We start from the raw sequence: 27,804 nt of genomic DNA, 5'->3' as shown, positions 1-27,804 counted from the left end.
ACAAAACAAGACAACGTCTCAGCTCCCAGGTTCCAGTTAAGAGCAAACAGATGGCCCTGGCTGGGTGGCTCAGTTGCTAGAGCATCGTCCCTATACGCCAAGGTTGCAGGTTCGATCCCTGGTTAGGGCACATACAAAAAGTAACCAATGAATGTGTCAAAAAGTGTGATAATAAATCAATGTCTCTCTCTCTCTCTCTCAAATCAATATATAAAAAGTAAAAGAAGAGCAGATAGATGAATCCACAATGAGCTTCTACTCCCACAGCATCGGCCGAAACTCCCTGGCCCTGCTGACAGCTTACAAATGCACAGGATTTCGAGGGGAGTGAGGAAGAGGGGTGACTCCACCAACACACACACGTCCGCTTTCACCCCAACACCTACACGCCAAGGGAAGGTGAGTGGAATCATCTCGATGAGCATAAAAGCAGTAGCTACTGACTGAAAACCGGGCAATAACAGCTCCAGACAAACAGAAGCTGCCCTTAAAGACGTGCCTCTCTGACATGGAGAGGAGGGGGTTGCTGACCCAGTCCCTGAGTGCAGCCGTTCATGAGCAAACACTGGAACCATTTTCTCCGGTGAGTTTCTTTCATGACAAGAATCTCATGAAAATGGTGCTTGGCTGCATCTTACACACACACACAGGGATAAGAAAGAGAATTGAGTGATCCAGACATTTTATTTCATTATTTCTTTCCAAAGAAAAGCTACAAGCGAAAACATCAACCCTTCTGTCTACATCTTCTCCTTCGTCCCACATCGGTATCACCCCCATCGTTTCTTTGCAATGTCCTCTATTATGCATAGAAGGGTGCTGACACCTCATTGAAGTTTGTTTTAAAAGGCGGGGGCGGGGAGGGTTTGTGTGGGGGGGGACCCTTGTAGCTCCCGGTCCTTCCGTAGAATCCTAGGGGCTGCAGGACGTCACCTGCTACCTGCTCTGTCCCCGGAAGAAGCACAGAGGGACGGCCTGCCACACTGGGCGACACTCAAGGCTGACGCCACAGATGGACGGAATCCTGGGGACAGAAGGGACGTGGGGAAGGCCCGTCTCCCCCTGCGGACGCCCCCCTCCCCACTGAGTGACAGCTGGCGCCGGTGCCATGCGCCATGTGCCAGAGCTGCAGCTCTTTGTTTATGGGTTTAATTATTTCTAATCCTACATCTCCCGCTGACATCGGAGGGATCTCGGCGGCGGCAATAAAAGACGTGCCTCTCGGGGGCCGGAGGCGGGCGCTGACCTTGCTGTGTCTTCCTTCTGTTTAGAAGGGGATGGATGCGTGGCTGCGAGGGGGCTGCGGGAGAGAACCGCTTCATTACGGCGAGGCGAGGCACGGCACCATGGAGGCACGCCAGGCTGCTTACGAAGGAGCGGCCCGGAGAGCGCCGTTTTAATTGGGAACAGTGGTTTTCCAGGGGCGATTTCCCCCCACCCCGCCACCACCTGGGGGCCCTTGGCCATGGGCATCTTTGTATGTGGGGGAGGGAGAGAGGGGTGGGGCTGGCACCCTACAGGGCACCCTACAGTCCCACCACAAATGACCCGGCCGAGCGTCCACAGTGCTGAGGCTGAGTGCTCAGGACCCCAAAGCTCCCTAGTTATTGGAAACCCTGGGCACCCACACACCCTCTCTTTACTATACGGATAAGGTGTCAGCCACTTCCTCCAGGAAGCCTGTCCCTTGCAAAGCACAACTAGGTAAGTGCCATCAGGTGCCAAAGCCCTGGCGGGCCCCCACCCCCAAAAGTCACTCCCTCGCCCCCAAATGTCACGGCGAGCAGCCCCCCCTCTGTGTCCACCTGTCCCTGTTGCTCCCCCCGCTGGGATGTGTCCCCGCTCGCAGGAGAAGCACAGCCGCCCCCTCTCGTGGACTGTGGCAGCCTGACCTCACCGACCCCACGCCACCGCCTGTCACGTCACTGCGGGCTGAGCTTCCCGGCCCCGTGGCAGGTAATCTATCTAATGGAGGTCTGTCAGCGGGTCAAACTGCCTGATGAAGGGCCCAGGGAAAGGGCAGAGAGCTAATTGTGTTCCCCGCCAGCCACAGCCAATCCAGGCCCACTGCCCCCCACGGCCGAGGGAAGAAGGATCTGAAGACCAGCCACCGCTGCCCTCAGGGACTCCGAGGCTGCAGGAGGCCGGGAGCTCTGCGGGCTCTGCCTCCTCCTCCGCCCCCACCAGCCTCCCGCGTCCCTCCTCGCCATCCCCGCCTAACCCAGACACTTCAGGTGACATTAAATAATTGATGCTGTTTTTATTACTGAGGGATTGCAATAATGATGACATCCGTAAGACAGCCTTAAAGTATTCCACATGATGGAAAAAACTAAAGATCCCCCCTGCCACCAGCCCGAATATGGATGAAGCTGACATAACAGGTGACCTTCTCTCCCCGGGGAGCCGGGCAGCGGCCTGCTGCCCAGGGCCAGGCTGGCTCAGGGGGGCAGGGACCGGCCTCAGAGCAAACAGGAGCACAGGGTGGCCGAGACTCTGAGGCAGCGGGTGCATGACTCTGAGGCAGCAGGCTCCGTCAGCAGGTCACTGCCGTCTTCCTGGTCTCAGTTTGCCTGTATGTTCCAGGTCATGGGTCGTAGCCAAGAAGCCTCAAGATATGTTGTTTCAAAATACGAGGTCCCTACTGGTTTCAAGGGCACCAGGATTGTACCTGAAACTCCATGGGAGATCCTGTCCTGACAACAAAATAGCACCTGGTCTCCAGCTCCTCATTTCCTATACTCGATGCTCTTAAAATCCTGGCTGAAGAAGCCCAAGCTCCCTCCTCCAAGAAGCCTTCCTAGATTAGCCCAGCCTTGTCCGGGTTACGGATGCCTCCTCGCTGTGCTGCCCTGACATCCCACACGCGCTTCTGTTGTCACGTTTGCAAAACTGCACAGTAAACTTCCCGTTTCCTTGGCTCCTGAGATGCTGAGAGCAGGAGATGTGGCTTCCAGCTCGACTGTCAGGCCCAGCACAGTGTCAGTGTTTAATAACCAAGTTCAATAACTGACATGAACAATATCACAGAAAATCCAAAATGATGTACAGCAAGCATGTCAGACTCGTGGCCCTCAGGCCACACGCGGTCCACAACGAATATTTTTGCTATTATATTCGTCCCGGCTAATATAACGGTATGCAAGAAATGTTTTAATAAAAAATGTAATAACTTCCTTTTTACAATATCCTGTTATACATAATTATTAGTAACGAACTAAAATGTTAGCTAATCCCTGATTTCTATAATCGTGTTGCATTCATTTCCCTTATGTGCCTTACACACAGGCACACCATTTCTCTCCCCTAATACTAGCAGCGAATATTTTAGCAGCCGATGGCCACATCGTTAGTCTTGTACTGACTTACTTGGTGTGCGCAATAGGAAATATTTCACTTTTGGAGAACAAAAAAAAAATAGGGTTATCTATGTTATGCTTATTAATTTGTGCAGTTATTCAGTGTCTGGTAAGTTAATGTTCAAGAAAAAAATCTTAATTTTTATTAATATGTTCTATTGTTTTATGTTAATGATGACTCATTTATTTCAGCCCTTCGTACTCAGCATGTCTCTGTTGAATAAACCTACGTTTCCATGAAAATTGAAGCTTTGTTTTTTTGCGGCCCACATGAACTTAAACCTTGTTTAGTTGGCCCGTGTTAGCCTTTGAGTTTGACATGCTTGCTGTACAACATAAAAAGCAAAGACCCAGGGAAGCACCATGGTTAGGCCTCGAGAAGGAAGGAGAGGGAGATTAGTGCAGAGCGGGAGAGAAAAGGCCTTAAAAGTATGACAAACTGCCTGGCTGGCATGGCTCAATGATTGAGCATCGACCTATGAACCAGGAGGCCAGAGTTCGATTCCCGGTCAGGGCACATGTCCCAATTTTGGGCTCAATCCCCAGTGGGGGGCATTGGCAGCCAACCAATGATTCCCTCTCATCACTGATGTTTCTATCTCCCTCTCCCCCTCTTTGAAATCAATAAAAATATTGATGGCAAACGCATCATGACTTTCTACCCCCCTACCAGCTCCTGTCCCCTTGATGACTGTGGAAGAGCCTCAAGATCAGTCCTGAGCCCCATGAGGATGGGCAGCTAGTGACTCTCAGCCCACAGGTTCTCACTCCACTTCCTTCCGGGCAGAAGCAGAGCGGGGCAGCCCAGCTCACTCTCCCGAGGTGAGTCATTCCCACCCTGAAGCCCGTGACCCCCCCAGGGCACACCTTCCAGCTTCCTCCCCGGCTCCTGGCCTAAAGCTTCCCACGGGGGAAATGAATTGCGAACGTCTAGCTCAATATAAGCCAGAGGAGGCTGCTGCTACTCACACTGTCTTTGCTGGGACAAAGGCTTCTCCTGTCGCTGCTGCCAAATTACTATTCATAATCAAGCGTATTGAGGCCTCTGAGACAGAGCTGAAAGCACCCACAGCGCGGCAGAGACTCAGCCCTCCAGCAGGTGCGCCAGGTGAGCAGCTCATGCTGGCATCCGAAGAGCCAGGGCTCCCAGCAGCCGGGCTGGCAGAGAGCGGGCCTGGCGGAGTTCCCCAAACCACCGTGCTTTTTCCTGTTTGATCTATAACGTCTCCTTAAAACAATCCAGATCTAAAGGAAGGCAGGCACCTAAGCAGAATGAGGCATTCTCTTCCTAATCCTCAAGGATTCTCCACCACTCTGAAGCTACTCCTGGACTAATCCTAGAATTCATTAAAATGCACCCACCTAATCCACCCTGAGCCTTCCTGCCTTTTCAAAAGGTTTGAGAACCCCCAGCGGGTCTTCTTCAGGCAGCTTTTTCTGACCTACGGCATCCTTTTGAAGAATACCAGGTGTCTCCCCCAACCCCGCCCCCCGAACCTGCTCAAAGTCAAGATTGCTCCTCCCAGGAGCAAATGCATGTCTATCACACTTGTTGCTAGGTAACAAAACACCCCAACACTCAGCGGCCTCAAACAGCAGCCACTGATTACTGCTCCTAAGTCTCCATCCGTGTGGACGCTGCTGAGGACCTGCCGAGGCCCCGTGAACAAACCAGGCCTCACCTGCGCATCTGTGGTTAGTGTGCGGCTCGCCCAGGATTAGACGGTCTAGGCCAGTGGTCGGCAAACTCATTAGCCATCAGAGCCAAGTATCAACAGGACAACAATTGAAATTTCTTTGGAGAGCCAAAATTTTTAAACTTAAACTTCTAATGTCACTTCTTCAAAATAGACTCGCCCAGGCCCTGGTATTTTGTGGAAGAGCCACACTCAAGGGGCCAAAAGCCGCATGTGGTTCACGAGCCACAGTTTGCCGACCGCGGGTCTAGGACAGCACGTGCTCTGGCAGCCGGCGGGCTGTGGGCCAGCAGCCGGCTGACTCGTGGCTGGGAAAGTGGGATTCCTCTCCGTGGGGCCGGCCATCCTCCCGCGGGTGAGGCTGGGCTCAGTCGTGGGGTGAACCCAGGCTTTCGGGAGCAGCGAGAAAGGCAACATCGAAGGGCTGTTCAAACCTCTGCCTGCATCACACTCTCCACCACCCACTGACCCCAGAGGTCCATGGCCATCCAGAGCGATGGGGCGGATACATCCGTCAACTGTGCCTCTTGCTGGGAGGATTGATGTCACCAGAGTGTGAATGACAGCAGCGGAGGGATCGGTGGCCATCCCTGCAATACTCCGCAGCACATTCACACGTCATGATGGTGGCGCGTGAAGTATCGGGGAGCCCCTAAACTCCGAGCGGTCCTCCGGGGCTTAGCCGGCAAACAGCTGCTCTGGATTACACCCACAAACTCAACCTCCTCCGCCTGAAGCAGCGCTTCTCCAATGGGGACTCGGGGACCCATTCGCACCGGTCTGAAAGTTTTATGTGAAAAAATTTTTAATTTTGTATTTCTAGGTACATGATCATAAAGGAAAGAAACAAGGCCAGCCCAGCGGGTATGGCTCAGTAGCTGAATGTCAGCCTAGGAAGTAGGAGGTCACGGGTTCCATTTCCGATCAGGGCACATGCCAGGGTTGTGGGCTCTAACACCAGTAGGGGATGCTCAAGAGAAAGCCGATCTTTCATTGTTGATGTCTCTCTCTCTCTCTCTCTCTCCCCCCCCCCTCTTCTTTTCTGAAATCAATAAATATCTTATATAATAAAAGCATAATGTACAAATTGTCCCCTCGACTAGGAGTTTGTCCAGGAGTCTGACCAGGGGGGCGGGGCTGGCTGGGGGAAGGGAGGGAGGCCCTGGCCGGCAGCCGCTAGGGACCCTGCCAGTGCACCGGGCCTCTAGTATATAAAATACAAGGCCAGCAATCTGACTCACGGCAGTGACCGCTTCCTAACCAAAGCCCACTCACTGCTCCATTGCAGGGCCTTTATTTGCAGCTGTGTTTCCCGCCGAGTTGGAACCAAGCAGCCCTGCCCTAATTGCTGAGGGCTAACTGCCCAAGGCAGGCTCAAGGGATGGCTGATGGGTTCTGAGCCACGCTCGGGCCAAATTCCTTCGTGGAGGTTTCCAAGTGCTCCTGGAACAGCTGTGGGGAGAGCCGACTCCATGTGGCGGCTTTCGAGGGACGCGCCAATCTGCCGGAACCAAAAGGAGCCAGTCCCGGCCGGCCGTGTCACTGGCGCTTGTCATTGGTGCTTATTTTTAGCAAAAGATCACCTGCCACAGCACACAGAAACTTTGCCGGTTTAGACTTTATGGATTTGGGTGCTTTGAGGTGAACTTGTACCTAACTGTGCGTGTGCATATGTGTGCTCATAAACTTGTAGATAACGGTCAACGCCCCATCAACTCCTCGGTCTCCGGCCCCTGCTCACAGCATCCATCCTCTGGGGCCTGGACCACGAGGGTCTGAAACCTCAAAGCGTTTCTGAAAACAGTCCTTGTGCCTCCGGATGAACTCCTCCTGCAAGGCCGAGACACGGCCTCCTGCACAGAAGCACTGACCGGGCGTAGAGCCCATCAGAGCTGCCGGGAAAGGGGGCAGGCAGGGGAGAGGAGCCCCTTCAGAGGAGGGTGGAAACCCCTGTGCACGTTCTCACGAAGGAAAGAGTGTGCAAGTGGCACGCAGACCACTTCCGAACGGGAGCTCGGCCTTGAAGAACTCACTTGGTTGTTGGTTGTTTTTTATGGCGGGGCTTTATCCGAGCGTCACTCCGCCCGAGGCAGCATCAATTATTCAGCTTCTTGGGGCTGGATGAGGGGCTGGCTCGGAGGAGGAGGCTGCTGCTGGCTTCTCCGGAATGTTGTTTTGCTTCCCGCTGTGGGTACGTGGGGACCGACATCTTCCCTTTCCTCTCTTCTCTAAGCCTGAGCTCCGAAGCAAACCCGCACACCGAGGCTCACGCCTGCCCGGGTGAGGCTCCTGCTGCTGAGGGACAAGCTGCCGCCCATGCGGGCGGAAAGCAACGCTCGCTCCTCTCCCTCCGCTTCGGGAATCCAGCTAACGGTTAACGGAGTCCGGGGTCCTCAGCTCGGGGCCTCGCCGGGCTGTGACCTCGGCGGAGGCTCGGGGCCCTCTGCCACGCGCACTGATGTGGGCAGAATTCAGTTCCTGGCAGACGAAGGTCGGAGGTCCCCTTCCTTCTTGCTGGCTGCCGGCCGGGACTGCTCAGCTCCGGGAGGGCACCCTCGGGGCCCTGCCATGAGGCCCCGCCAGAGGCAACTCACAGCGTGGCCGCGGCTCTTTCCAGGCTGGCAGGAAATGACTCCCGCAGGGCACGGCCATGGGTTATGGCCAAGTGCAGGGCTCCACCCATTTTTAGTAGCAGGAACTCTTCCTTGAAGTCCCAACCTCACAGGGCAAAGCCTGTGTCCTGCCTCACAGTCACCTCCAGGGGAGGGCGAGGAGGGGGTGCTGCAGGGGGCAGCCAGGCAGAGGCTCCGGCTCAGCCACCGTGGAAGAGACCTGTGGTGGCCGCAGGCCCCACCGATCCATCAGGCACAGGAAGCACAGTGGTCCAAGGTTAGGGTCCCCGAAAATGTCTTAATTTCTCTTACAATCGGAAGGGGGAAAAATGAATAATAATGAATACCTAATCATGAAGCCAGCCTGGGTGGCAGCCATTTTTTTACCGTCATAGCTGTAAAATACAATTTTTCTTTCACCTTTCGGGGGGAGAGGAAGGGGACCATAAAGACAAAAGCTCAGACAACCCACCAATGTCCAAAGGTGGGCCGGGCAGGGCGCCCTCTCACGGGCCACGGAGGGGTCCCTGCCCAGGGCGGCGGCGGCGATGCCAGAGGGCACCTGAGCCCGTCTCGGAGAGAGGAGCCAGCCAAGCCTGGGCTTCTTCGATGCTGGCCGGGGACTAGGTGAACCGAGAGAGAAGAGTGACACCTCAGGACAGTCCCCAGGCCGCCGCAGGACAGGGCATCGATGCTAATCAGTCTGATGGGAACACAGGCGCCGGAGTGACAAACACAGGGCTCCTCGGGCCACGCTGGGTGAGTCCATGGTCAGGTGGACGGCCTCCAGGGGCGGGGGCACGGGGGGCAGATAAATAAAGCGATTAAATCCTCCTCAAAGACCAGTAAACGGGCATCAAACTATTATCAACAGTGTCAAGAGGATCCTCATGCCGTTAAAGAAAAGAAGCAAGAAGGAACTGAGCGTGTCACGTGGCGGTCGGAGGTGAGGATGAGTGGGGAAACACCTGGGCATGCGCACGGAAGGGGGTAGGAACACGCTAACGAGCGTTGCGGGGGACAAGGATGGAAAGCCGCCGAGGCGGGTAAAAGCACAGGGGAGAGGAAGAGGCCTAACGGTGGGTGGAAAACCAAAATGAACGACAGCAGGACGATCGGAGAGACACGGGGGTCACGCCACCCCAAGAGCTGCGAAGCCCGGATGGAGAGGAAGGTCTGTGAATAACAGCCTTCAACTGTTGTTTGTACAAGATCCACGCTGGACAAGCCCCAAGGCCTGTTCTACACTGGCCTCCTATAAATCCACACATTTCTGGCTCCAACCAAAGGGCTGATGTGTCCCCAGGTACCCGGGGAGGTAAACTAATTTAGGAGAGGAAAATCACAGGCACCCTTCCCAACTGGAAAGATAAATGACCACAGACAGCGCCGACAGCCGGAGGAAAGAGCCCTTTGCAAAGAGCTCAGGCCTGTCAGGACAGGCTCTGATTGCTTTTCTCCGCCGCGTAGCCGCGGGAGGATCAATATATTCCCACTGTCCGCCTTCCGAGCGGAAGCAGGAGGCCAGCAAATCAGCCTCGAATTAGCCAGAGGCCCGGAGGGCTGCCGGAGAGAAGGGCATGGCCCGGATACGTGAGCTCCGCCAGGGAGGCCAACACCGGGGCTACTGCATCTAAATCCATTAAAAATACCTTTTCAGCCCTAGCCAGTTTGGCTCAGTGGATAGTGTCAGCCTATGGATTAAAAGGTCCTAGGTTCGATTCCAGGCCAGGGCACATGCCCGGGTTCTCGACTTGATCGCCAGTAAGGGGCGAGCATGAGCCGAAACCGGTTTGGCTCCGTGGTAGAGCGTCGGTCTGCGGACTGAGAGGTCCCAGGTTCGATTCCGGTCAAGGGCATGTACATTGGTTGCAGGCACATCCCCGGTGGAGAGGGTGCAGGAGGCAGCTGGTCGATGTTTCTCTCTCATTGACGTTTCTGGCTCTCTGTCCCTCTCTCCTCCTCTCTGTAAAAAATCAATAAAATATATTTAAAAAAAAAAGGGGGGGGTGAGCATGAGGCAGCCGATCAATGATTCTCTGTCATCATTGATGTTTTTTTTTTCTCTCTCTCTCTCCCTCTCTGAAATCAATAAAAATATATTTAAAAAATACATTTTTAAAAATATAAGAAGGAAAAACTATTACATAGTAAGCCAGAGTCATTTCTGGGGTCACTGGGAAGATATCAGCAGAGGACATCTCTGCCCCCACTCCCATCCCCCCCCCCCCAACAAAAAGGCATCCAATTGTCCCTCTGAACCAGGCACCACACGCCTAGCTTGCACCTTTCTGCTCCCTGAGGCCTCCCCTTCGCCTCTGCAGTGCTGCTGGTTTGGGCTGGGAGACAGCTGATGACAGGTGACAAGCCCTGCATCACAGCGCCCACCGGGAGCCAGCCACACGGGTAATTCAGGGTTCCCCTTTCCGCCTGACACAAAGCAAATCCTGTAGACTTGCCGGAGACACGGGGACAAGCCGCCGCTAACTGCAACAGCCCCGGCAGCTTGATGTCTACGTGACAGATCAAGCTTCTGACAGCAGGCTCGGGGTAAACCCACTGATGGGAATTAAGTCGGCTGCCTTACACCAGGACGTGGCCCTAAAGGCTCTCGGCGGTTCTGACTATTAAAAAGGGGGCTGGAGGATTATTTAAAAGAACAGTAATCCGGGGGACGGGGGCTGAGTCAAAGGATCCATGATTCCAGGGGTCACACGAGGCATCCAACCTCCTTAGGAGGTGAGAGTGCCCCCCACCCCTCCCCACCCCAGGAGAAGCAAAGCAGAGAACCAATGGAAATGATTTCCTCTGGGCAGACTCTGCAAGCTCGCCTCCGCGGCCTGTGTCCTCAGAGCCCAGCTCAGCAGGCCCTCCCTACGCTCCCCCTTCCCCACGTCCCTGCCGGGGTTTGGGACTCAGTGTCCGGGACACAGACGGACCATCACCTCCCCCGTGCTGCCGGCTGATCCAACTACAGCCTGATTATCCCTCCTCCGAATCACCCAGACCTCCCGGCTGGCTCTTGCATCCGTGCCTTCTGATCAATGCCTGCTTACCAAAGAGGGAGGGAGGGAGGGGAAGGGAGAAAGTAAAACACAGAGCAGTCGGATTTAGGAATGGTTGAGAACTTGAGTTAAAATGAGAATTGTTTTTTTGTTTTGTTTTGTTTTATTGCTTTCAGAGAGAGGAAGGGAGCGGGAGATATAGAAACATCAATGATAAGAGAGAATCATTGACTGGCTGCCTCCTGCACACTCCCTACTGAGGATCGAGCCTGCAACCCAGGCATATGCCCTTGACTGGGAATTGAACCATGGCCTCCTGCTTCATAAGTTGATGCTAAACCGCTGAGCCACCCTGGCCCGGCTAAAATGAGATTTTTGGTAGCGAGTTATCTCTAGAATCTGCTTGCTTACAGAAATCAAGAAGGTTTGTGTTCCCCATCCCCCACCCAACAGACACACACACACACACACACACACACACACACACTCACTCTCTCGGTCTCATTTTCTCTTTCTGAAAATCACTTGATTTCTCAGGTGGCAAGAAAGTAGCCCGCGGTGGGTTATTCAGCTCTGCTTCCCCCTGTTTTCATGAAAACCTCACTCGGTCCTTTATCTCCAAACCCCTCCTGGGCGAGAACGCGTTTTCTCCCATCTCCCAACCAGATGGAGCGCAAACATAAAAACCACGCGAGTGAGACCCCCGTCTGTCCTGATGACGAACAGCTCGGCAAGGACAATTGCCAGAGAGGAGATTCGAAGAGGCTCTGAGCGGCTGGCTCCCTTCGGGGCTGGGGCCGGGCGGGCGCGAGGGCTGTGCCTCGGGGTTAGGGCGCTTCCTTCCCGGGAGGATGACCCCCAGGAGACTGCTGTGCGGAGCCCAGGGCTCCCGGCCTGCCTCCACCCAGTACAGCTGGGTGCCCACACCTACCCTGGCTTGCGGTTTGTGTAATGGAAGAAGAGAAGCCCCGGGCAGGGCAGCCCGCAGACCTCCCTGAGCCATCTGGGAGGAAGGGACATGCACAAAGCACCTGGGGTTTGCACAAAGGGGCCGGCATTCCGGCTCGGGGACAAAGCATGCTCGCAGCCTGCTGGGACTGAGCGGCTCCCCTAGGATGAGAATAAAGACGTTTCTGTGACGAGTTCGGCAGGACCCCGGGCATGGAACACGCCCTCCCTGAGTGTCAGCTGTGATTTTCAGCACGATTCTCATTAGACGGAAAGTAGGACTGGGCCCGTCTCAGCCGTGAAAGCGGCAGGGGAGGCGGGGAGGGGAGAGAAAGTGGGACTCGGTGTCGCTGTAACAGGAACTCCGGGCTGAGCCGGGGGGCGGGGGTGGGGGGGTGGGGGGGGGGTGAGGGGAGCACATCACACAGGAGGAGAGGAGGAGGCAGAGGCGTTTCCCGGCGGGGAGGTGAAGAACAGCACAGGAAACAGAGTCAATATCATGACAACTGTACACGGTGCCCAGTGGGTAATGGGAACATCAGGGAAACCACTTTGTAAGGTATGTGACTGTCTAGCCATCGTCGGTACACCTGACACAAAATAACATTCCATGTAAACGGTAACTGAAAAAGAAATTAAAAGACATTTTAAAATATATATATATATATATATATATATATATTTTTTTTTTTTTTTTTTTTTTTTTTTTTATTGATTTTAGAGAGGGAGAGGGAGAGGGAGAGAGTGTGGGAGTTTGGGGGAGAGAAAGAAACATCGATCAGCTACCTCCTGCACACCCCCCCCCCCCCCCCCGCCTCCTCACTGGGGATCAAGCCTGAGACTCAGGCATGTGTCCCAATCGGGAATCGAACCAGCAATCTCAGTGCACAGAACGATGCCCAGCCAACCGCCAACTGAGCCCCAGCGGTCAAGGCTAAATATTTTTTAAGTGACATTTTGTGCTCTCAGGCCCTCCGCCATGTAGCCAGGGCAGCCTGTCACTTTAGGGAAGCGGAGGGTAGGAATCAGTGGGAAGTAGGGGGGAAGGGGGAGGAGAGAGGGTTCACAGGCTTGGGCATCCTGATCGCTCCCTCTCACCGTTCCATTTGACAGATTCGCGCTGCCGGCTCCCCATCCAGTCACTGGCCTAATGTTTACCCAGTGGCCGCTGGATCTGTGTGCGTTGCCACCTCGAACCCAGGGAGTCTGGAGACGGAGAAGAGGCTGCCTGCATACGAGCCACAAGGACAAACACAGCCCGGTCTTTAAAGAGCCATTGAGCGGATCAATACCCGCTCCCATGCCCGCTCAGGGGCCCAGGCCGACCGAGATGGAACAATTATTTTCCAGCGTTACATCCCTCGGGAGAGCTCAGAAAAGGTCGCTGTTTCTTGCTTTGTTCCCCTGGACAGCCAGACACAGATTATTTTCTGGGGCCCTGAGGCTCCACCCCAGACTGCGCCACCCAGACAGTCCTAAGAGCTGACTCCAGAAGCGGGACACTGTCCTCCCCAGAAAAATCTGGTGTGGCTCAGTGGCTCAGTGGCAACCTATGAACCAGGAGGTCCCGGTTGTGGGCTCGATCCCCAGAATGGGGCAGACAGGAAGCAGCCAATTGATGATTCTCTCTCATCATTGATGTTTCTCTCTCTCTCCCTCTCCCTTCTTTTCTGAAACAATAAAAATATATTTAAAAAGGCCGAAACTGGTTTGGCTCAGTGGTAGAGCGTCGGTCTGCGGACTGGAAGGTCCCAGGTTCGATTCCGGTCAAGGGCATGTACATTGGTTGCGGGCACATCCCCGGTGGGGGGTGTGCAAGAGGCAGCTGGTCGATGTTTCTCTCTCACCGACGTTTCTAGCTATCTCCCTCCCTCTCTGTAAAAAATCAATAAAATGTATTTAAACATATATATATATATATATATATATATATATATATATATATATATTTAAAAAGAAAAAAGAGACTCATCAGCTTAGTTGCCTCACCTCCTGCCCCCATCCTCTCTGCTGGGGTCAGGTTTCGGTGAGACCTCCTGCTGGGCATTCTTCTTCTGGGTCTAGAACTCTGTGGGAGGGCGGGCAGGAAGCAGGGGCGTGCTGTGGGCTGCCGGACACCAGGACCGGCTCCTTCACCCTGACTCATCCCTCTGCAGAGACCGCACGGGCTTCCGGCTGAGCCCTCGTGCCCACCATGGGCACGTGAGGCCCACCAAGGGCACCTCCAAGCAGGGGGCCCGGGACGGGGCAGAGCCGCTGGAGGCATCGGTGGGAGATGGAGCAGCAGGCCCCGAGGCCGGAGCTGGGACAGGCGGGCGGCAGAGCTGGGGAAGGTGCCCGGGGAGGAACAGGAGCCAGCCATGGCACAGGTGACGGATGGGGAGCCAGGCTGTGGGGTGACGTCTGTCCTTAGCAGTAAGCACAAAGGAGTCTGTCAGAGGCTCTGAGCAGGGAGCGGCCTGCGGTGATGTATGCATATTCAAGAGGCTGGTTGCTGTGCAGACACGGCTGGATGGGGAGGACGGGGCGGCAGGGGCAGCAGGAGGAGCTGTGGGGAGGCTCCGGCGGAGGGAATTCCAGGAAAGAGCAGAGTGGGGGTTGGGATGTCGGCCCAGGAGAAGGAAAGGGGGAATGGGTGCCGGAGACCTGCAGGGGACAGGGCCAGTCACCCTCGTTCACGAGAACGAGATGAAATGACAGCGGTCTTTGTTCGCATCAGCGCTCACCGAATGCAGACGCTGGGCACGGCACTGCCCTTGGCCCGGAATACAGGGAGGTGGGGGCCCTGGTTCTTGCCTTCAGACAGTGACCATCAGGCCAGCACCATCACAATGAAGCTTTAAAAAAAAGAGGGACCCACCGAAACCGGTTTGGCTCAGTGGATAGAGCGTCGGTCTGCGGACTGAAAGGTCCCAGGTTCGATTCCGGACAAGGGCATGTTGCGGTCACATCCCCCGTGGGGGGTGTGCAAGAGGCAGCTGGTCAATGTTTTTCTCTCATCGATGTTTCTAGCTCTCTATCTCTCCCTTCCTCTCTGTGGAAAATCAATAAAATATATTTTTTTAAAAAGAGGGACCCAATCAATGCCGCTGATGACTCGGGCACGGGAGAGCCAGAGAGGGAGGAGTGTGAACTCCAAGAGCAACTTCATCCGTCCTCACTGGCTCTTGAGAAGCAGCGGGAGGACAGGAGGATAGTCCAGGGAAGGGGCCTGGGAAGATGTGGAAACACTGTAAATCCTTCCAGAACCATCAGCCGCCTCCCTACTCCGTGGACTGCAAAGAGGCCATTCAACAGAGCCAACTCCAGCAGCAGACTGAACAGGTGGCATGCCAGGAAACTAAGGCCCCAGACCAACCAACGGGCAGAGGCTCAGCCCAGTGCTGCTGCCCAGGGCAGCCGCTCACGCCCTGTGACCTGTGCCCGGCACCTGGACCCACGGGCCTGCACACCAGCCGGCCTGCTGGGACAGCAGCACTTCCTGCCCCCAGCCGGCCTGCTCTGTGGGCCGTGGCATCCGACTGTATCCGTAACTCTCCAGCCCTCCAGGGCGAGAGTGCGGACATCGAGCCTTCGTGCGTTAGAGCCAAGGTCTCAGGGTCCTGGGAGTGGACTGGCCTTTGCAAGCTAGTTATTCTTCAGTTCTTAATTAGTCCCTGCTGTCTTCCACTGGTAGTTAACAGTCTTTAAAAATGTTAGCCTATGCTCCTCAGTGGGGGGGGTGCAGAAGGCAGCCCATCAATGTCTGTCTCTCATCATTGATGTTTCTCTCCCCTCCCTCCCCACCCCCGTTCCTCTCTCTGAATCGATGTCAGCTTATGTCAGCAAAGAACAAGAGTCGGGGACCTGGGTCCACGCTTTAGCATTAAAGAGAGAGTGGAATTAATCGAAAGCGAAGTCTGGGGGGAAAGTTGGATTTCGTTAAGTGCTTGGAACGGAGCGTCCCTCCTATCTAGAATGTCAAGGCTCAAGAGTTTTGCTTAGATAAGCAGCCAGTTTTTGCTAAACGAATCTCACTTAAGAGGATAATAGCAGCTAATGTTAACCGAACGTCAGGCACTGCGATTCTTGCTTTAAGTGGATATTTTATTTAATCCTCTCAAACAAAATTCAGCAAGTGATATTTTTATCCTTTTACCGATGAGAACACTAAGACGTGGAGATGTGATCTAACGTCAAGGACACACGGTGAATCTTGGAGGAACCAGGAAATAAAACCAGCAATCTGACTCCAGACCTGTGCTCTTCTGACCTGCACCCACGCCACCTGCCACCACCCAAAATGCCATAACAATCATGACTCTGTTGCCAACATTCACTTAGTTTTTGGGGTGTGTGTGTGTGTGTGTGTTCCTTTTATTGATTTTGAGAGAGGAAGGGAGAGGGACAGAGAGATATAATAGAAACATCAATGAGAATGAGACATCATTGATTGGCTGCCTCCTGAATGCCCCTTACTGGAGATCGAACCAGTGACCTCTTGGTTTCTGGGTTAGTGTTCAACCACTGAGCCATACCAGCCAGAGTCCAACATTCACTTTGAAGTAACAGGAAGAGAGGGAGTGAGGTGCATAGAGAAGACCTGGTCACCAACTCTGTCAGGAGCCCTCGGAGAAGGGCCAAGCCCAGGAGTCCCCACAGCTCCCAGCACAGCCACTCTGGGAGACATTTTGGATTCTGAATGAGCTTGCATCCCGGTCAACCCCTGATGTCCCAAGCACAGCTCCTTCTTCCTGTCTGCATGTCAGGAGTGTCTACTCAGGCTTCCCGGAGGCCTGGAGACCCACTCTCTAAGGGGCCCCCCATCACTAAATGAACCATGACTCATGGTACCCCTTTCTGTCTACACTGGGCATCCTATTCCAGTGGCAACCCGGCGAGTCTCTGCCAAATGAGTCCACGAATTTTAAAACAACTGGGACTCCAAAAGAAAGGCAGTATTACTGTTCCTTTGATACTCAAGCTCAGGCTAAGTCCGAGAAAAGCATGTCAAATGGCTGATTTCTCTGCATGAACCATCGTCACTCCGACTCAAGAAGGCTGCAGTCCGGATGGCGTTTGAGACACTTCCGCAGTCCTGGTCTCTTATCTGCACACAAGCTGCTGAGTTTGCTAAGAGCCACTGACATCTTCAATGGCCACAAATCCTGAGCTCTGTATCCCAGCTGGCAAAACGTCTCTGTCCCTCAAGAGACTCAGAAAGCAAGTGGCCAAGGGAGGTCACTGCTTAAGTCAGGAAAACCTCGAGGGGGAGGAGAGGAGGGCCGGAGGGAAATCAAAGAGGCAAAGTCCTCACCAACATCTATTTCCCCATAAGCACATGGAGTCCCACCTCCAGCCACAGAGCTCGGGGCAGCAGCGTGGGCAGAAACTGGATCCCACAGGAACCGAATGGAAGGGAAATAATTTTCCCTCTCGGCACCAGCTTTCCTCTGACCTCCGAGTGGCTAACCACAGAGCTTGTTCCCACCACGGAGACTAGGATATTCAGCAGAAGTTCAACCTGGGAACTTGACTGCCAAACTGCTCTAAAGAGCTCTCAGGTCCGGCTGCTGTTGCTCAGTGGTTGAGCATCGACTCATGAACCAGAAGGTCACGGTTCGATACCTGGTCGGGGCACATGCAGGAGGACAGAATGCAGAGTTGTGGAATGGGGACTTCATGGAATATCAGATCTGCAAGGGGAAAAAGTTCCCGAGATGGCGTGAATATACTGAACACTACGGAACTGTGCAATGAAAAAGGGTTAAGAGGGTGAATTTTATGTTAGGTATTTTTTTCCCTTTTTCTTCTTTTGTTATTTTTTTTATTTAAATTGTTTCTTGTTTAAAGTAGTACATATTTATGTTACATTTTTTTAACCACAATAAACAAATAAATAAGCAAACAAACAAACAAAAAAAACCGTCGGCCATCCTCACTGAATCTGGTGGCTGGAGCTCAGCAGAGCCAGATTTTCGGCAGCTCTGTACCGTGTTTTCCTACCGCTGGTATCGCCTTTCCTCTAAATGTTTAATCCTCCTACTTGCAATGAAATGATTTTGCCGGGATAACGAGGAGCCTGCGGTGCAGGCTTCTCTTAAATCGCTTGGAGCAGCTATCATGCCTTCTAACACGATAATGGCGAAGGATATAAATATTCCATTTGTGTCAAATCATTCTGTTTACACCGGCCCAAGACATGTCTTCGGGATACAGATTACCTTTAAACAGCCTGGCTGTCTTGTCTTTGTTTTTTCCCCTTTCAGTCGAATTTTTAAAGGGCACCTACGGTTCTGAGAAATTACCATGCTATCATGGGAAGCATGCTATCATAACGATGACAATTTGTCATTCATCCCCACCTCCCGGAGGGTCACCAAGCCAGGCTCCGAGTGAGGACAGTTCCTCTCCTCCCACTGCTCCGAGGTGGAGAGCTTTGCATTCGTTTAGAGAAAAGCAGTAAGTCCTCGTCTTGAAAATTAAAACACAGGCCACTGCCTAGGGTGTCCACCCATCAGCGTTGGGGCTTCACATATGGATACCATAAACTTAATTATCTGGGGACATTACTGTCATCTGGATAAAATGAATGTTCCTTTAAGGGGCTCTCCCTTATTTTCTTCTGTCTTGATCAGTCGAGCCATCTTCCCTTTTGATGAGAAGTCCTGGAAATTACACAGCGTGAAAAAGGATAATGCTGCTCGCATATCTGACTGTGGGCAGACGGCGCTGTAAGTGGCTTCTCTCTCTCGTTACGTGAAAGGCATAACATGGCAAACGGGAAGCGGGCGTCGGGCTGAAAGTGTAACTGAGCGAAATAAGAATCAGTGGCCTGCGCTGCCCTGGCCTCCTGTTGGGATTCACGGTTAGAATGCTGAAATTCAGCACATTGACTGCGAAAAACCCTTCCCCCCAGCGACAGACCCAGCGACTGCCACGTTTAGACAACGTGATGATGGGAAGTTATCGAAATTAGAAATGTAATAACATTTCTACAAAATGACCAGTAAAAACAAAAAACAAAAAACAAAAAAAAAAAAAAAAAAAAGGAGGCTTTCCCGAAAAATGGTGTGAATAAATTCAAAGTAGGCACGTCCTTTTAATATGGAGATTTCATAGTAATCCTCCCCTCCCCCAACACATACACAAACATACACACACACACACACACACACACACACACCAAAATCTCATCCATTTTGTTTATAGCCCGTGTGTAAGGTTTTAGAGCACTTAAGTTATATGACTAGCCAAGGCTACGGGCGATTACTCCAAGATGTGGAAGAGATGCTTTAGTTCCCGTTACCTGAAAACATAAAGTCCACAGTTCCAGGATCAAACACAATTTTTTTTTCACTCTGATGTCGTTTATTTTTATTACTGACAACCTGATCTATATGTAGCTTTTAAGACGCCTTCTTTAAAGAACTGTCAGAGATACAGGAAAGTACAGGCCAGAGGATAACAAGGTCAAAGTCCATGTGCCCCGCACTCAGATGTCATGAAGGCTGGCCACGTTTACCATACTCGAGGCAGATGTTTAAAACCACCGAATGCGAGGACAGCACAGGGGATGGAAGGAGACGTCGCTGATCTGTGCTGAGCTTCCGGATGGGCAGCAGGCATTCACCACGGGCAGGGAGGCGGCCGTGGGAGGAAGGGCTCTCTCTGGCCAAGCCCCGCCCTGGCACAGAGCCACGCCAGCTCCCCGAAGTGGCCGGAGGAATGAAGGAGCAAATTGCACTCCATTTCCTGCGGCTGCTCAACAAATGGCTCAGAACAACCGAAATCCACTCTCACAGTTCCGGAGGCCAGAAGTCCAGCATCAGCGTGGTCACTGGGCTAATCCAGGTCTGGCAGGCTGCACCCCCTCTGTAGGCTCCTGATTCGGGGGTGTCATCACCCCAACCTCTGCCTCTATGGTCACGGCATCTCTCTTCTGTGCCAGAGCTCCTGGGCCCCTATCCTGAGGACACCGGTGACCACATTTAGGCTGCGCCCAGACAACACAGCCCTTATCTCATGGCCCTCAGCCGCATCACCTCTGCAAAGACCCTTTCCCCATCCAAAGGAGCATGCAGAGGGTCCAGGCACCGGAACCTCACCACACACACCAAAGCTGCAGCACGCGCCGGGGCCTAACAGATGGGGCCACGTGGTTGGAACGTTCTACTCATTTCCAATTTCCCAAACTCGTGATGGAAGGTCACCTTGAGGCAAAATATTGGCAAAGATCGCCCCAACTTGGATGTTCCTGGAATAGTGACGCTAGCAATTGGGGGTCGTTTTCCAGTAACTTAGACAGGTTTGACTGGCCCCACGGAGCAGAGTGCTGGGGGGAACAGACGGAAACGCAGACCCCTTACAGAGAACCGGAGGGTCACAGGCAAGGATGGGGGGGGACTGACCCTGTTTTAGAGAAGGCAGACCCAGAAGAAGGCAGGGAACCCCCCTGACCCCGCATTAGGAGTGTGAGGACACTCCCCAATGATGTCCTGGGGTGGAGTCCTGGACCGGCAATGCCAGGACCAATGAAGGATCGAGGCTCCCAAGATCTGGCAATAGCTATCGATTTCACTGCAGTGTTAGCTCCGGCTGCTGTAACAAAACATCCCAGTGGGTGTAACAATACACCATACACAATAGAAACCCATCTCTCACTGTCTCTGGAGGCTGGCATCGGGCACGGAGCTCTTCACACCCCTGGAATGTCCTAAGTGACAAGAGCAATAAAGGTGTCCCGATACCCCTAGCAAACCCCCTTCCCCACACCTGAGCTCGCCACAGGGGGGGCCCTTTGAGAAACACCTTAAGGGTGGGGGCAGGATGCCAAGCAACCAACCATGCAATCAGAGCAGTGGTCGGCAAACTGTGGCTCGAGAGCCACATGCGGCTCTTTGGCCCCTTGAGATTTTAGCAAAGGCCAGCTTAGGAGTACCCTAGTTAAGTTAATAACAATGTACCTACCTATATAGTTTAAGTTTAAGAAATTTGGCTCTCAAAAGAAATTTCTCCTGACCAGTTTTGGCTCAGTGGATAGAGCGTCGGCCTGCGGACTGAAAGGTCCCAGGTTTGATTCCGGTCAAGGGCATGTACCTTGGTTGTGGGCACATCCCCAGTTGGGGGTGTGCAGGAGGCAGCTGATCAATATTTCTAGCTCTCTATTTCTCTCCCTTGCTCTCTCTCTAAAAAAAAACAAATATATATATATATATATATATATATATATATATATATATATATATATATCAATAAAATACATATTTTTTTAAAAAGAAATTTCAATCGTTGTACTGTTGATATTTGGCTCTGTTGACTTATGAGTTTGCCGGCACTGAATTAGAGGGTCGGAAAGTTCAGCCCCACCCACCGTGGAGGTGGGGTCAATCTCCAAGGTCATGAAGCCTCCACAGATCCCAAAAGTTCGGGGTTCAGACAGCTTCCGGGCTGGTGAGCAAAGGGAGGTCTGGGGAGAGAGGTGCCCTGGGAGAGGGTGTGGGAGTCTGAGCCCTGTCCCCACGTCTGCCCAGGCGTCCCTTCCGTCTGGCTATTCCTCAGTCGTAGCCTTTTATAATAACCAGTAGCCAGTGAGTAGGCTGTTTCCCGGAGTTAAGTGAGCCATTCTGGGAAATTAATCAAGCCCAAGGACGGAGGGCGGATGGCGTGGGAACCTCTGACTGACAGCTGGTAGGTCAGAAGTACAGGGCCAGCCTGGCCTTGGGACCGGAGCTGAAGGAGGGAGGCATCTGGTGGCCAGGGCCCTCAGCCTGTGGGGTGTGACAGGGTCTCCGGGTGGAGAGTGTCCTGGGCTGTGGGACATGCGGCTGGTGCTGGAGCACTGCTTCCTGTACCCACGGTCCAGCCCTGCACCGCTTCGGCCGCTGCCTCAGAGGAACGCTGGACCTCATCCATGAGCCAGTCTCCTGGGACTCGCCACAGCCCCACGCCCTACCGTATGGCAGCCTGAGATGCAAACAGCTCCTAGGAAAATGGGGAGGGGTGAGCAGAGTCAGGATTGGGGTGCCAGATGGAACGGGCTGGCAGAATAAGAGGAGGAAGGCAGTGAAAAGGTGCCAAGAGGAACCTGGAGCCCCTCGGACCGGGAAGAGGTGCACACCCTCACCCACCCGGAGGCTGGGTCCTTCAGACGCAGCCCCCCCGCTCCCCAGCGCCCGGGCCTCCTCCGGGCTGTCCTTGCGATGATGCTCTAGGCTTGGTGAGCGCCGGAACCCCCAGGCACCTGCGTTCTTTAAGTCTCCGGGTGATTCTGGTGCGTCCCAGGTCTGCCACCCAGTTCCTCCCCCTCCTAATCCTGAGCCCATCCCCTTGGCATGAGCAGGGAAGTCCCTTTTTCCCTCTTTTCTGAGTCTTTTGCAATAATAAGGCTTTGGCTTCCAAGGGGAAAAATAGGACACTTGAATTGTTGTGAGTCATTAAAAAAAAAACAGCCACCGCCCAAACAAACAAAACACACACACACACACACACACACACCACCTGAACAAAAGCGAGTTGTAAGGAGCCTGCAGTGGGCAGTCAGCAGCCGTGGACAGCAGCGCCTTTGTGGGGATGTTTTGTTTAGAAAGCCAGGCCTCACCTTGGACACAATGAATCAGAACCTCCAGAGGGAGGTCCAGGTGTCAACATCTCTCTAAAGCCCCAGAAATGACCTCCCAGATCCTCCCCACTCCCGCCCCCCACCCCCCCACCTCCCGTCCCCGCCTGACACACTTCCCAATTGCCTTGCTCTGAAAATGCTCCTTAATGGCCGTATGAGTCTCCAGCTTTGTAGGCAAACAGAATTAAGAAAGCAAATAACGCATAAAAAAATCATACAACACAATCAGATCCAGCCTTTCTGTGTTCTGCCTGCAGGTTTAATTATCTGCGCCTCCTGTTTGTGGTCGACTGCGAAGGCATGATCTGTGTCCGGACAATAACTCACGTGTGTAAAGCACTTTCAGCTTAAAAGCTGTAAGGAGTTTTCAAAAAGAGGGTCTCATTTGCCCAGCTGGCATGGCTCAGTTCCATTCCCGGTCAGGGCACATGCCCAGGTTGTGGGCTCCATCCCCAGTAGGGGGCGTGCAGGAGGCAGCCAGTCAATGATTCTCTCTCATCAGTGATGTTTCTCTCCCTCCCTCCCTATATATGTAAATATCTGTGCTTTCCGATGGTCTTAGGCTCTACAGCAGCGGTTCCCAACCTGTGGGTCTCAACAGATATTTACATAACGATGCATAGCAGTAGCGAAATGACAGTTATGAAGTAGCAACGAAAATAGTTTTATGGTTGGGGGTCACCACGACATGAGGAGCTGTATTAAGGGTCTCGGCATTAGGAAGGCTGAGAACCACTGCTCAGCCATCCAGTCCCGTCAGTCATCTCTGCCAACCACCCACCGGGGTAGTGCAGCGCCACAGTACGCTTCTCAGGGACACGTTTCCTGGCTCAGCAGAGGGCCAGAGGGGACGCGTATTCAGTCACAGCTCTGTGGTCCAAATGTGGAGGAGGAGATCTAAGCCCCGGAGGTGCCAACCATGCCTATCTGCCTTTGCCAGTTCCTGCCACGTTGGTACAGTAACAAGAACCGTTCAGTGCCTGGGGAGCCCACTTCAGCAAGCCAGCCTATATGAAATGGTGTGTGTGTGTGTGTGTGTGTGTGCATGTGCCCATGCCCGACCCACTGAGGGTGCTCCAGGAAGCCACCTCCCCAACAGCAGGCACTCTCAGATGCTCTGTATCTCTGGCTGCACAGCCGCAGATATTTTTCCTGCAGACACATGGGGGGGAGGGGGCTGAGGGGGAGGCAGTACCCTACCACCTGCTAACGTGCCCTGGAGCCGATCTGGAAAGGAATACCAGCCAGGCTCTCTGAGGAGAGCCTCAGACAGAGCCCCCAACACCCACTCCCCTCCCAGCCTCCGCAGACCTGGGCAGCCTCCCTGAGATGCCAGATCCCAGATCCCAGGAGAGGGAGGGGCTGAGGAGAACGCATTTCCCAGGGCAGACGGCGAAGACGCAGAGCACGCCGAGGAGAGCACGGAGCAACAGCGCAGACCGTGTGCTGCCATCTGTTCTTCTGAACACAGAACAGGATTGCATTTCCAAACGCACACAGACACACATGGACCAGCCCGGAGCCATCGAACCACACCACGATGGGGGACGGCCTAGCAGAGGACCCGAGACGGCCGGGGCTGCACAGGTCTGAGGCAGGGCGCGTACAGCTAGCGAGTTGATGTGAAACGCACTGCACAATACAGGCAAACGGGGGAAGGGGTTATGTTTCAAGATCTAAAAGGGCTGAGACCGGTTTGGCTCAGTGGATAGAGCGTCGGCCTGCGGACTAAAAGGTCCCAAGTTCGATTCTGGTCAAGGCATGTACCTTGGTTGCGGGCACATCCCCGGTAGGGGGTATGCAAGAGGCAGCTGATCGATGATTCTCTCTCATTGATGTTTCTAACTCTCTATCCCTCTCTCTTCCTCTCTGTAAAAAAATTAAAAAAGAAAAAAAGAAAAAAAGATCTAAAAGGCACTTCATTTGTTTTCCCAAAGAAAGAGAAAAAATCTGGAAGAATGCCCACTAAACCAATGAAAATAGTTGGCTGGGGAGAGAATGGGAAAAGGAGAGTGTCTCAGAGGACTATCACAAGTGACCCCAGTCTGGGTGGAGTACAAACCACAGAAATGCGTTTCTCACGGATCTGCAGACCAAGTCCAACGTCAAACTCTGCCAGATTCGGTGCCTGATGAGGGCCTCCTTCCTGGCTCACTGGCGGTGTCTTCCTGCTGTGTTCTCACATGGCGGAAGCGAGCTCTGGGGGCTCTTGTAAAGGGCACTAACCCCACTCACGGGGGCTCCACCCTCATAGCCTTACCACCTGCAGGAGGGCCCCACCTCCCAGTACCGTCACCCTGGGGATTAGGTTCAACATGAATTTTGGAGGGACACAGTCTATAACAGGAAGGCATTTTCACAGGAATGTCTTATTTGGTAATGAGGTGTTTGCATTGTACTGATGTAATTCTATGATAATAAGATGACTAACAGGAAGGAGGAGAGGCCTTGGGGAAGTATACCTTGCCCTCCTTCCCCACCCCACCCCCTTTAAACTGAAGGTGAAGGCTCCCGCCTACCACCATCCTCAGCTTCACAGAGAAGCAAGACTGCAAAGATCATCAAATGTCAACATCTTTGACATATTTTTCATCAAAATGTCAACATCAATTGCTGTTCGGCGTCCATTCTGTTTCTCCCTCGGGTCGTCCTTAGGGAGGGACCCTGGTCTGGGGCTGGTCCAGGCCTCACCCCCATCCCGGCCTCTTGCCAGCTGCTTCCCAGGCCACGCAGGGTGCACACTCCCTGCCCACCCCCTGTCCCCCTTTCATAAAGACTCCATTTGGCAAAGCCGCTGCAAATCCCTGCCAACTCATTTCCCACTAACTGTTACTGCGGAGCCGCCTCTGCTTTGTTCCCCGATAAATAAATAAAAACCAGCACCAGCTCAGAGAGACGTTTGATGCCACAGTGGCTTGCACGGACAGGCTGTGATGAGTAAGACCCTGAGCCATATTTTGCTTCGGCTCCAAAAGGGAGACAAATAAACCCGAAAGGCTGAGTGAAGGGCAGGGGGGTCAGAGGACAGAGTCCCCTGTTAACCACGTCCTTCCCGGACGTCAGGGCCAGAATCTACGAAGATACCCAGGGTCAGCGGCCCGGACAGGCAGTGGGACCAGTGAACGGCCAAGGTCAAGGGCTCCAGCCACCCCTCCGCCCTGCTGGACCCGGCGTGCTCACTTCTCCGAGGGAAGCCACACAAAGGCCAACCACTTCCTCTCGCCCACCCAACCCCGTGCACTGGGTGCTCGCTGCTGTCTACCAACGGCAGCTCTAGCCAATGGCCTGTCACAATCTCATGGCCTGGCCTCGACTCTCTCTTCGGGGATCCCAGACAGACTTCAGGCTGTGGTTCTAACTGTGCTTCTCCTTTTGTTCCTTTCTTTCAATATATTTTTATTGATTTCAGAGAGAAGAACAGAGAGGGAAAGAGAGATCGAAACACCAGTGATGATACAGAATCATGGATCAGCTGCCTCCTGCACGCCCCACCCTGGGGGTCGAGCCTGCAACCCAGGCATGTGCACTAATGTGGAATCGAACTGTGACCTCCTGGTTCACAGGTCAACGCTCAACCACTGAACCACCCTGGCCAGGCGTTACTATGCTTCTTTATACACACACTCATTCTCCAGATCCAACCCACCAGCCCTATTACAGCACGTTATCAGATTGTTAAGTTTTGACTTTGCAGCCACTAAAGGGAGTTAGCCTTGGGTGACAGGAAGGAGAAAGGGAGCTAAGAGGCACACCACCAGTGATTGGCAGAAGTGAGCCCTCCCGCCTCCCAGAGCCCGGCTGGCTAGCCTCCCCACCTCGTCCTCCTATTCATAAGCCCTGTGGATGCGACGCTGTCACCGGTCTTACGTTATGGCCAGGTGTGTTGTCATCTCCCCGGTGACATCATAAGCCCCTGATGGGTCGGGACCCTGATCCTGGTCCCTCACTTCTCCCCGTTTGTGGGTCCGCTCATATAGACGGTGCTGCACGGTGGATTGTCAGCTGCTCTCTATATTTATAACGAAGTCTGACATTTGAAATCCGAACTTCGCGAAACGTAACCAAGGGGATGATGAGTCATGTTACCGAGAGCTCATTTCCTTTTAGGGGAAACGTCAGATCCAATTCCCCCACAGAAAAGCCCTCAACGGCCCGCGGCGTCTATTCCGGAATCACGGCTCCCGAGCAGAGGCCGTGGCGGGGACGTCGCGTCTCCGGGGCGGTACTCACCAGCTGAGGCATCAGGGCGTCGGCCAGGTAGACGAACGCAGCGCCCAGGGTGAAGCCTGCGGCCACGGGGAGGAAGGCAAAGGCCCCGAAGTTCCCGGAGGACGTGGCCATCTCCACCGCGGGGGCCAGCAGGGACCAGTAGGAGGCTGCCAGCATGACCTGCAGAACCACAGTGAGCACAGACCGTTAGCCCGGCCAGGTGCCCCCCGAGGGCGGCTTCGCTTGCTCTCTACAGCCCAAACTCACCCTGCGATGCCACATGGGGTAGGCCTGCGATCCTCCATGGCCAGCCCCATCCCAAACCAGAAAACCACCTCCAGAACGCCTGGAAGTGGTGCTGGAAGAACTCAACTCGGGGCAGACATGGCACGGGCCTTGGAAGGACCATGTGGTTTGCTGCCATTGAACCTCTATTTCAATGAATCTCAACCAAGGGCCACTTTGCCCTCCAGGTGGCATCGGGCAGTGTCTGGAGACATCTCTGGTTGTCATATGAGGGACATCTAGTGACCAGAGGGCACAGGTGCTTGTAAACATACTGTGTGCACAGCCCCTGGCAACAAAGCTTTCCCTGGCCCCAGTGTCATTGGCACATTGCCCTGTCCTCGCTGAATCCCCCAGGACCCTGCATAGTTAGACAGAAGTCTTCCTTATGTTCAGTGGAAACCTCTCTCCTTCTGTGGTTACCCACTAGCTCTAGGCCTGCTCTCTGGAGCACCAGAGAATGGTCTTTCCTCCCTGAGGGGTGACGGCCTTTGAAATATCTGGGGACAACCAGTGAGTCGATGCCAGCGTGGTCCCATCAATCTCCCTATCGCTGAAAAGGAAGAAGGGAATGAACATTTTTATTGACTTCAGAGAGGAAAGGAGAGGGAGAGGGAGAGAGAGATTGAAATATCAATGATGAGAATCCTTGATTGGCTGCTTTCTGCACGCCCGCTCCTGGGGATTGAGCCCAAAATCCGGACATGAGCTCTGACCCGGGAATCAAACCGTGGGCCATTTATTGATCACCTACTATTTCCAGAAAGCAAGCCTCACAGTGGAGGTCTTCCTTTATTGTCACAAAAACCTTGAGAGGCAGGTACTGTTCCCTCTAGCTAGTGGTAGATGAAGAAATAGAATCTCGAGGTAGTAAGATAATCTGCCCCAGGTCACAGAGCCAGGAAGTGGCCGGTCCAGGGAGCTCAGCAAGCAAGGACCACGATCACCTCAATGAGGGGACGGACATGAGCGAAGAGGGAAACGAGGCTGGAGCCAAATCTCCGTGAGGGCAACGCAACCAAGGAGTCTCCGGTGTTGAGCACCCAGCCGTCTACGCCTATAGGTGCAGGACACCTCGGCTGGGGTACT

At 53.6% G+C, this 27,804-nt stretch overlaps 1 protein-coding gene across 1 annotated transcript in view; it reads right to left on the bottom strand.

Moving 5' to 3' along the window:
* Positions 1-27,804, bottom strand: part of SLC39A11 (solute carrier family 39 member 11) — a 143,600-nt gene that overhangs the window by 90,450 nt on the left and 25,346 nt on the right. The window contains exon 4 of the mRNA XM_084862166.1: positions 26,452-26,610. Coding sequence (XP_084718292.1) covers positions 26,452-26,610 — 159 coding nt within the window. The remainder of the gene's footprint in view (positions 1-26,451; positions 26,611-27,804) is intronic.

This window comes from Pipistrellus hanaki (assembly GCF_964339955.1).
Source record: "Pipistrellus hanaki genome assembly, chromosome: 16".
Taxonomy (NCBI): Eukaryota; Metazoa; Chordata; class Mammalia; order Chiroptera; family Vespertilionidae; genus Pipistrellus; species Pipistrellus hanaki.
Note: the sequence above shows the minus strand (reverse complement) of the source record. Positions and strands in the feature narration are given on the sequence as shown.